The following is an 11,517-nucleotide window of genomic DNA, read 5'->3' on the forward strand; positions in this document are numbered from 1 at the left end:
TCTTAAATGATTTGGTTAAGATTTTGATATGAAATTTAAATGGTCAAATTTTACAGAACATAATCTAGATGATGTGGTTGCTGTCATTGATAAGTTGGGTGCTTTGGGAAATTCTGCCACTAAGACCCCTGCCCTTGATGATTTTCAAATGCCTCCATTTACCGAGTCTCAAATAGTAGCGATTGAAACCAAAGGTGGTGACATCGTTACACCTGAACAACAAGCAAGAAATAGAAATCCTGGACCGTATGGTAAATCACCATACACTGATTTTAGTTCAGGCGGCAGCAGCACAATCAATTCTCCTACATACTTTCACATTAAACACCCATTCACAAATTGCATTGGCTTTGATGTTAACAATGATCTGATCACCGAATTTAAGGATTGGGTGAAATCGAAAATGTCTACAAGACATGGGAGGTCTGTATTGAACACATCAGCTATTTTACAAAGAATTATTTATTTAACACATGTTATTCTACAATTTTAAAACATCTGTTATTTTGCAGGGAGTCAGTGTTCTCTAAAAAGGCCAATAAGATTGTGAATCCTTTTAATATGGGAGTTCATACAGTCGACAAAATGGAGTGGTTCCACACTATACTGACTACTGGAAAGTGTTGGCAAGACTCGGTACGTTGTCTTGAACCTATAAATTGTCTGACTATGATTTTTGACTTCCACAGTGTATGAAATATGTATTGAAACTAGTCTGAATATATTCTGCTTTAGGTCGTTCATGTGTATATTTTGTTGGTCCTACGAGCTTTGTATTGTGGTTCGTCTCTTATGTGTGGGCTGACACTGTTAGAATAATTTAAATGTGATTCGGGTCTCATAGTTGATTGCTTTTTGTTAAAGATTGGTTTCTTCTTATTATGTGTCTTGTGTATGGAATATGGTTTTTACTTTTATGTCATCTAAGACAGTAGACAAACATATGTATGTAATATGTATGGAATATGGTTTTTACTTTTATGTCATCTAAGACAGTAGACAAACATATGTATGGGATATGTATGGAATGTGGTTTTTTCTTTTATGTCGTCTAAGACAGTAGACAGACATATGTATGAAATATGTATGTAATATGTATGGAATGTGGTTTTTTCTTTTATGTCGTCTAAGACAGTAGACAAACATATGTATGGAATGTGTATGAAATGTGGTATCCTTAAATCTGATTCATAGTTTAATTGACATGTTTTCAGCAAGTTGATGTGATTATGTATTACCTGAGGAAAAAGGCCAAGTATGGGCCAAATAATCCAGTCAGATACGTAACAACTGATGTTTTTTTCAAGTCGTGGGTTGAGTTAATTTACAATCAGTTCAAGGATAACCATAATGATCCTAGTCTGATCACTCCAGAACATGATGTCGCGCAAGTTATCCGTGGGTATAAGTTGCTTGCAAATATCGCTTGGGATAAAGTCGACTATGTGCTCATACCGATTAATGTAGGCCAGAAACATCATTGGGTGTTGGCTGTTTTATCTATACAAAGCAGGTGTCTTTATGTCTATGATTCACTCCCAGGAGGTGTAGCGCACACTCGTACGGTTAGAGAAATTGTTCAAAAACTGGCAAAAATGATACCACTCTTCTTTAACAGTACTGGATTTTATGGCAAAAGGGATGACGTAGACTGGAAGAATAACATAGAAAACATTGAGAAGGGTGTTTCTGATCCTTTGGATTATGTCCTCGTGGAGAATTTGCCAGAACAAGATCCAGAATCAAAGTACGTATATTTATTCTATGAAATATGGTCTTTTGCAATTTTTAACATATGTTGATAGTTTTCATACATAAAAAATTCTTTTCTCATACATTCCATTATCATTTTCTTTTGTGATTGTGGAGTCTATGTATGTGCATTTGCTGAATATATCAGCCAAGGCATCTTGGAAATCCCAAAGGACGAGTTCGATCATCATCTTCACCGTAGTAGGTATGGTGCCCTACTGTGGGATTATGCAAGGCAAAAGCAGGATGCTGGAGCTATTAGTGAGTGTGAAGCCACTGGATTGGTTACCGGTAAATTAGGTGGGCCAAGAATTCGCAAGGAACCTGTCCCCCAGTGGGAAAAATTACCGAGACCTAAACGAAAAGTGAAAATTTAGTTTTTAGAGTTACTAGTTTGTAGCGTTTGATGTAAAAACATAGTTTGTTGGTGACTGGGTATGATACATTTTGTCGGGATCTATCTTAAGTTTTTGCTTGTTTTGTTATGCAAATATTGTAACTCATCTTGCTATGAATCTTTGAGTGGTTATGATACATTTTGTTGGGATCCATCTTAAGTTTTTGCCTGTTTTGTTATGCAAATATTGTAACTCATCTTGCTATGAATCTTTGAGTTTATTAATCATATTTGATACGTCTTTCATACAATTTGGTTTGAGAGGCGTTTTGAATCGTGTAGCTGCTCTTGCTTCAGGTTCTGCAGATTGTAAGAAATGCCAAATTGAAAATAATGTAATGTGAGCTCTGACATATTTAGGTGTCAAGCTTTGCGTGGGATCTCACAGCAAGACACCTTGTCTAAAAGTTATTTTACTTTAACTTATATAGACAGTAGTTTGACTAAAAGAAACCTGATGCATGACCACCCAACCAAAACAGATTATTTGGTTTAAATGATTAGAAGGAAAGAAAAGCAAGAAAACCAGAGTGCAGTTTATCCTAAATCAGAACAGCCCAAAACCTTCACCAGAACTGCCTGCATCTATTATAGATAAATGCGAAGGAACAACTTGAAATAAAAAAGAAGACATAAAACACCAACCTGACCCTACCCTCCCGTCCAACAGTATACTAAAATGCAGAAGCAATTATGGGAACAGAGAAAGTAGTACATTAGGCTCCTCCTCTTTTCCTTGCATCATAAGGTCACTAAAAAGGAATCAAAAGGTCCCAATCATATTCTGCTAAAGGAACAGCAGCATATTCATGGGTCCAACAAAGGTATAAAAGCAGCCAGAAGGCAAAACACAAAAGGCCTTCCTGTGGTAAAACCCAATTCTATCAACATGAATACAAGGTAAAGCAACTGACCTGATTGGTGCTTATTAGATACAAGTGAAAGCCAGTGAGTCCACCAACAAACCACAGGTAATGTGAGCTTGACATATTTACCACAATACATCAGCCTGTTAAATACATTATTCATACAGTAACCATACATATTGCAGACAAACTATAAGATTTTATTATAGCCAACCAAAACCAAACACGTAATGTTGATAACCAAATTCATATCAACTTTTCAACATTATTATTATTATTAAAATTGTACTCAGTTTCTACTGTTACTAAAAAATAAAAAATAAACAGAGTCAGTTTCTACTGTTACTAAAAAAGAAAAAAAACAGAGTTTCTACTGTCATTAAAAAAAATATCACCGCCATAACATTGTCGACTATTTAATTTCCCTTTGGAATATTGCTACAGGTCTTCTTATTGTGGCCTTCTGTACCACATCTACTGCATGTCACTGTTGATTTCTTAAATTTCCCCTCGTGGAATGGTTTCATTCGTTTGGTAGCTGGTCTTCCTGGTGGTCTTTTACCATCTGGTGGCAACACAATCTCTTCCTTTACATGCCTCGGTATATCCCATGTTCTTTCACATGGAAGAGGCACAACTGGTATTGCATATGTATCTAGGAAATTCTTATTGTTGTAGTAGGCAGAGGTATATTCCGCTCCATGTTGGTGCCTATACACTATAGCAGTCATAGCATGCCCGCAAGGTATCTCATCCAGTTGAAATCTTCCACAAGTACACGCCCTAGCTCGAAGACACACTGTGAACCTCCTAACACCATCAATCACTGTATGTAGAAATTCAGTGGAAGCTCGTACCTGCAATCAAAATTACATTTGTACAAGTAATTCAGAAATTATACACTAAACTAAACATACAACATATATACACATATTATAGAGTTTTCATACATATGAGAGAAAAAAAAAAAAAGGATATAAGTTAACAGAAGGATTATCTTACAGTCATGCGGTGTGATAATACCTCATTCTTGTTGATAATTTCTTGATACTTTTTAGTAAGATCTGTGAATGTATTCTTTGCTTCTTCATTGTGCGTCGCATTCCATCTTTCAACCAATTCCCTCATAAAATCCAATAATTTTGCCACCGGCAATTCCCTAGCATTCATTGTAGCATTGTTTATAGATTCAGCTATGTTTGAAGTCTGTGTCCATGTTCTTTTTACTGTTGCATGTATCCGTGTCCATTTATGATAACCAATCTCAAACAAGTATCTCCTCAGCTTCCTATCTTTTTGGTCACCCTTCCCATGCATTCGTTAAACTCTTGGAGGGTGTATGCCTTAGCCATTGCATAGTATAATTTCCTCATCTGCTCTTTGTTTCTGTGGCTTTGCTTAATTAAATTGTTCCACAAATGCCAAATACAGGCATAATGAGGCAGCCCAGGGTACACTGCTGCACTCGCATTCCATATACTTTCATGCCTGTCCGACACAAAGCACATGTTCTCCCTCTCACCAAAAGCATCCCTGAACCGCTCAAACAACCATGTCCAAGATGAATCGTTTTCGGAATCAACTATACCATATGCAAGCGATAGTATACTACCTGTTTCCATACACAAATAATACAATCAGTTATAAACTCTTTTTTTTTAAAAAAAGAAGAAGATAAAAAACAAACCTCCTGGATCCAATGTACAAGCAATTAGCATAGTCCCCTTGTAAGTTGATTTAAGATGGGTTCCATCAACCACCACTATAGGTCTGCAATACTCCCATCCTCTAATACAAGCTTCCAGTGCTACAAAGGTATACAAGAAACTGTCTTCCTCTGTTTTTTCCAATCTTACAACCGATCCCGGATATGTCTTCTGTAAAATGTATAAGTAGGCTGGAATTTTACTGTACGAGTCGGTGGGATCCCCATCGTAACATAATCATTGCCTTTTGCTTCGCTCTATAAGCTTGCATGTAGGTCAATGTTACACCATGTTGTTTCCTCATGTCCCTAGATATATCCTTGGGTGTGTATATTGTTTTTGGATCTTCATACTTATCCATTATAATAATGCTGACGACATTGGAAGTTGCTTGACGTTGTTCATAAATTCTATCCTTTAACAAGCATGTGTGCACATCACAGAAATTCCTAATCTTGAAAAGCCTTGACTCATTTAGACTTGAGGCCTTTAAACACCATGAACAATTGTCACCAGGGCATACGAGATGATAGCTATTGATGAAGAAGTACACATCAGAAACATTGAAAATATACATTTTTATACATACATCATACAATATTCATACACCCACCTATATTATTTATGTGATTTACATACATACATGCTTCATAAATTTTTTATTTATCTACAATAAACAATAATATTTGTTCGTACCTTTTTGTACCAGACCTTTTCACTCGAAATTGAAACTGCTTCATAAAGGCATATTGCCTCATAACTGCATTGAGTATTTCTTTATCCTTGTAAATATGTTTTTCCACAACAAATTCATGTCGAGGGTCGCTTATTATTTCAGTTTCACGACTATCCAACAACTCAATATGTTCACTTGAAGCCATATCAATTTGTTCAATAATATTTCCCATGTATGAAGATTGAATTTCTCGACCCCTGTTTATTGAACTGGAACTACTTTCACCATCATGATGGAATTCAATTCCCTCCATTTCACTATCCTCCAATGTGATACATAAAGGAAACCTACTGAAGAAATCTTTGTACTCTTTTTTTTTTATCTAAATATACCCAAACACCCATGTCGTTGTGTATGATCATTGGTGGGCATCAGTCACTAGCAATGTATTTAATCATTATGGTTTGGACTGTGGTATCTATCCCCAGTTGAGCAGCAATTGTAGAAATCAATCCATTATAGTTCGAATTTGAATCGTACTGGATTCCTTCAAATTTGAATTCTACATATCGACCTGTTACACGAAGTTCATACAACTTTAAAGCAAAATTCATACATACTAAAATAGACAAATTTTGTCTGAACCAAATTAGTTCCAAACTACAGACTCTACCTAGTATACAGAGTTCATACAACTTTCAACCAAAATCCATACATACTCCAATAGACAAATTTTTCCTGAACAAAATCAGTTCCACATTACAGAATCTACCTAGTATACGGAGTTCATACAACTTTCAACCAAAATTCATACATACTCCAATAGACAAATTTTTCCTGAACAAAATCAATTCCATATTACAGAATCTACTTATTATATGAAGTTCATACAACTTTTCATACAAATTCTTTCATGCACGAGATTACATGCTTTTAATTGCCTTCAAAACATAATGTATTTGGAGTTCAAATATATTCACCCGATGCGTCCCATCTTCCACTGTGTTGTATCATTATTGACTGCATTGTGCTATCCGCCATTGTTACACTAATAAACCTTTGATTCGTACGATTTTGAATGGTTCTTCTGAAATTTCAATCGCGTATAATTGATAATTTGTTTAGGTAATTGATGCATCAATCGACTTCTATTAAATCAGATTGTATTCTTCCACAAAATATCAACAACAAAAAAAAGGAAAATACTTGCTCCTTTTTTTTTTTTTGGAACTCGAAATTTGTATTACTTCTGATACTTCAATGGTTTTTGATTGAGGAATTGATTGTTTATCAACGTTGCAGTTGTTTCTTCAATCACATTCGAATCCTCAATGAAAACTGAAGAGATAGGGCGAAAACATTGAGCGAAATTGGGGGAGAAAAATCGAGGGAGATATTATGGGAAGAGTAGGAATCAACGGTATTTGCGTGCGTGATTCCGTGGGTTTGGCCTCTAATTGGGTTTTGTATAGGTTTGTAAGTATTGTACTGTTATATCTTGTAAACTGAAAACTATCGTCGCGTTTTGTAAATATTTACTTTAAAGATGTATATATATGTTCTTTGCCCATTAAAATATGCAATGATAGCATTGAAGTTGTAGAAATAATTCTCAAGTGAATAAGTCGTACGACAACCTGCAGTAAGTTCCAAATAAAAATGATACATATTCTATATATAATATAAAGCTAGGAATAGACAAGGTGATGTACCACCTCTCTATGGCCTAGAATGTCATTTATTTATTTTTCTCAAATTTTTGACACTTTTCTTAATGTTTTCTATTTATATGATTTATGGCCTAGAAGGCCATTTATCTTTTTTCTCAAATGTTTGACATTTTTCTTAATTTTTTCTATTTATATGATTTATTAGAAAGCCTAAAATTTGTGTCTTAATTACATTCTCTTAATTACCTATCTTTAATTTTTTCAGTTTAGAAAGTCCAAAGGTCACTGCTATTAATTTAGCAATTACTGATCATTTGTGCAATAATGAAATTGTTACAACCTAATAAAGTTGCAAACGTGCTGTTTTTACCTTTTGAGAAATGTTATTTCATTTCAGAAAATTTAAATGATGGTTTTTTAAACTCAAACGTCACATAGTTTGCTCCTTTATATTAGGAGCATCTTCATCGGATGAACGCTACCTCGCCAAAAGTTGCTATGCAGTGTAAAATTTTCTCCAGATTTATAGTAGTTTTTATTCTTCAATTTTCGTTCTTTTGTTGTATATTCTTTGATTCTGAGACTATTCATGAGATATAGAAGTTTTTCACAAAGTTGAGTACTCTTCTCTTTGAATATTTTGAGATTATATAGAGTGTGCAAATTCACATTTTGAGTACCCAGGTTGGAGTTGACTCTCTTAATATTTCTATACTGTTGAATATTTCTTTGGTCAATGATGGGAGTTTTACCCTAACCCTCTACAAGGTGTATGATCTTTTGTTACATAAATAGGATCTTGGATATAAATTCATTAGTCTACTATTAATTTTCTTTTATAATTCTCTGAAATGGATAATTTTACATAAACCACAATATAACATAATTCAAGGTGATTCATTTTATAGGGCAAGCAGTAACTAGCAAAACAGCTAATACACTTCAAATGACGGATTTATATCACGTAAAGCTTTAGAAATCTCCCTGTTGCAAGATTGGTAAAAATCTTTATTTTCTTTGCTTTAAACCGTAAAAATCTTTATGTTGCTTTTACTCATTATTTATTCATACTAATATTATAAGAAGGTGACAAGTTATTCCGAGAAACTTAGTCCCTTTAAAATTCTTTGTTTCACGTTCTTTATCTTTTTGTAATTTTTTGGCCAGCAATATTATTACTTTGATGTAATTATATTTACTCTAATTTCCTTTTTGGGTAGTTTAATGATATGTTTTTATTTTATGATAAATATTTTCAGATATTGTTTGTTTTCTTCTATTTATCTTTTTTGGTGAATGTATATAGATTAGTTCTTATATCAGACTGGATCGATTAGCTAGTTTTAGGGTGTTGACACTTTCAGTAATAGTGCAGATATTTGGGTATCTGTCCGCCAATTATTTTTTGACCCAGAGCTCGCCCTAAGAATAGCGGCTGCGAATTTCCTAATTATTTTTTTTAAAAAAAAAAACTATATTAACAAAACCCAGGAAATTTCAGCTGTACGGGAAGTTTGACAAAAGTTCACGCTTTTGGCAACTAGAAGGAAAAGGGTAAACGGTAAGTTTAATTGGGCAATTTATACTAAGATTGCAGCTTTATCCCTTTAAATTATTTTTCATTTTACTTTTTGCAGCCAATATCCCACTTAATATTTCAATACACGTCCCTTGAGGTCCTTTTAGTTCATCTTCCATCAAATCAGAAATCAAGAAGAAGAAGAATATGCATAACAGACAATTTTTATCATTTTTAATTATAACTATGAGCCTGTTTGAATGGGCTTAAAAAAACAGCGTATAAGCTGAAAACAATCTATAAGCTGCTTTAAATAAGCTGAGCCAAACAGGCTCAATTAATTTTTTGGGCTTATTTTAAGCACAAAATGGCTTTAAGCTAGCCAGTCAAACACTCAAAAAAACTGAAAACAGCTTATAAGCAATTTATAAGCCAATCCAAACGGGCTCTATATATAAGAGGGAACAATGAAGTTTTGTAGTCCTCACATAATTTTAAATCCTATGAAACTGTAACACATGGCGTTATTTTTCCCTACATTTTTTACCTCATTCATTTCTTATGACTATTCCTTCCACATGGGCCTTTGTTATTGGACTATATTTAGATATAATAATTTTTTGTGGATTTTTTTTGTCCCTTATTAGATTACTCTTTTCGTTTCTTTTTAATCTCTACTTATATTAAAAGTAAATTTTTCATTTTACTGTTCTATTTTAGTGAATCACAAAAGATTTATTAACTTCTTCCTATATTACTCTTATCATTAAGTAACTATATAAAGTATTTGCAGTCAAACTTCAATTTTCAAAGCAAAATTAATAAGGGTAATTTAGTATGTTTTACTCCTAATAAATAATTTTTTAGGAGAGGTGCAAAGTCAACAAGATATAAATAAAAGGAATCGAGGGAGTACCTATTACTCCATCCGTTCATTTTACTTGACTCTTATACTAAAATTAAATTTTCCTTTTTACTTGTTAATTTTAGCAAATCAAAAGAGATTTATTATTTTCTTTCAATATTACGTTTATTAACTATATAAAGTAATAGTGATCAAACATCTATTTTCAAAGCATAATTAATAAGGATAATTAAATAAATTAAACCCCTAATAAATAGCTTCTTAAGGGAAATGTCAATACGTCAACAAGGGCGAAAACGAAGGGAGCACATTATTTGTTATTATACATTTTGGAAATTATGCAATTTTGGAATCACAGTTTCATTCACAATCATAACATTTATTAGGTCTCACTAATTAGTATGTCATATTCGTCTATTTGGGCGTGTTTGGTATTAAATTATTTTTCAGAAAAATAAGTGTGCTTTTACCTGTTTTCTTGTGATGTATAAATACGTAATAAATTATCACGAGAATCATCTTTTAATTCAATTCAAACATACTTCAGAATCCACTGATATCATCAATCAGTCATATACGTCATCGCATAATCGACTAAGTATTCATCACATGACGTCAATAAGATGAGTGTATTGGAGGGCTGGAAGGACACAACGAATGTGGCATGCCACTTGTGGAACTTGATTTTTCTACTTCCACCAAAGAAGTCATTTTACTCATTTTAAGAAATTTATTTTTCTAGAAAAAATGTTTTAAAAAAACTTTGACCCACCAAACCTAAGAAAAAAATAAAAAATATTTTTCAAAAGATGTTTTCCTCAGTATTGAACAAACCCTTTATTTATTTTCAACCTCCAAAGTTTTGCTTCTTATGAATATCGAATCTTGTGTTTCTCTATATTTGCTAATTCTCCTTCCAAACTTCCTTCCTCACAAATAATTTGTTCTTTAAACTTTATTCAATTATATGACTAAGAAACTTTAATAATTATGAAGACATGCCAACAATACATGATTAACGCTTCACTAGATTAACTTAATTATGCAATAAAAAATTTGATAAATTATATTTTCTAAATTAAATTGACTATGTTTGTATCATGAGTTGCACGGGCCTCAGGCAACTAGTTTTATATCTATAAATAGCATAAAAAATCGTTAAACTATAATGTACAATTAATACTTTTAACAGTAGCTGTTTCTTCTTTGCTTTTCTCTGTCAATAGATTTCTTGAGTTCCTTGTCAACCTGGCCTTCAGTAATGGCCTAATGGGCCATGCAAATGGGTTTTACGACTGCTGGGGTTGAGCTCATATGCCTTCTAGGAAAGGGTTTTTAACACAAATATACACATTAAATATATACACAAAATATACATTTAATATATATAAAATATGTACGTTATATGTGTATTGTATATTAACATATTTATGGCCCAAAACCATTGTCCTCCTTCCTCGCTCTTTTTTCCTCTTTACCCTTTGGTCAATCTAGGAAGCACGAGATCAAATGATTGTGTTTAGTAGAAAAATATGTTTAGTCATTTTTGTCATAATTTTTAACTATACAGGTATCCAAAATTTGTGCTTGCGATAAATTTTAAGTATTGTAATTAAATTTAAAACACGACGATACAAATATAAAGAAAAGGATTTTACTAATCAATAATTAATGTGGGAATTATGTATATTAATTTCTTGATTCTTTTCTTCAAAATTTTCTCCATAATTCGAGGGTTGAAATTGTGTTATTCTCAAATGTAGAATGATATAGACCTATTTATGATGTATTTGTTCCTAAGAAAATCGGGCAACACTTGTGAGTTGATCTAGAGGAAAAAATTTGTTGCTCAACTATGCTTCGTTGCAGAGATTTGTGGTTGATGCTTCGATTTCTCTTTTGAAGTCTTAAAGAATGACAATTTGTAAATTTCTGACATCTTCTCCAATTATAAATAACCTCGTAAATATATGTAACCCCTTAAATACAATTGTAGATGATAGACAGACAATTTAATTGTTAATGAACTCTCTCAGATGATTTTGATTGACCTATTTGAGTCATCA

The 11,517-nt window shown here is 32.9% G+C and overlaps 2 protein-coding genes across 2 annotated transcripts; both read right to left on the minus strand.

Moving 5' to 3' along the window:
* Positions 1 to 2,351: 2,351 nt before the first annotated feature.
* Positions 2,352 to 4,185, minus strand: LOC132631170 (uncharacterized). The gene is made up of 5 exons (XM_060346765.1): positions 4,039 to 4,185; positions 3,458 to 3,872; positions 3,272 to 3,320; positions 3,064 to 3,158; positions 2,352 to 2,449 (listed from the first exon to the last, which is right to left on the minus strand). Exons 1-5 carry the CDS (start codon positions 4,183 to 4,185, stop codon positions 2,352 to 2,354), a joined length of 804 nt encoding a protein of 267 aa, XP_060202748.1.
* Positions 4,186 to 4,295: 110 nt separating this feature from the next.
* On the minus strand, positions 4,296 to 5,710 carry LOC132631171 (uncharacterized). Its single transcript, XM_060346766.1, has 4 exons — positions 5,418 to 5,710; positions 4,966 to 5,254; positions 4,703 to 4,892; positions 4,296 to 4,627 (listed from the first exon to the last, which is right to left on the minus strand). Exons 1-4 carry the CDS (start codon positions 5,708 to 5,710, stop codon positions 4,296 to 4,298), a joined length of 1,104 nt encoding a protein of 367 aa, XP_060202749.1.
* Between the last annotated feature and the right edge of the window lie 5,807 nt (positions 5,711 to 11,517).

This window comes from Lycium barbarum, chromosome 3, assembly GCF_019175385.1.
Source record: "Lycium barbarum isolate Lr01 chromosome 3, ASM1917538v2, whole genome shotgun sequence".
NCBI classification, from domain to species: Eukaryota; Viridiplantae; Streptophyta; class Magnoliopsida; order Solanales; family Solanaceae; genus Lycium; species Lycium barbarum.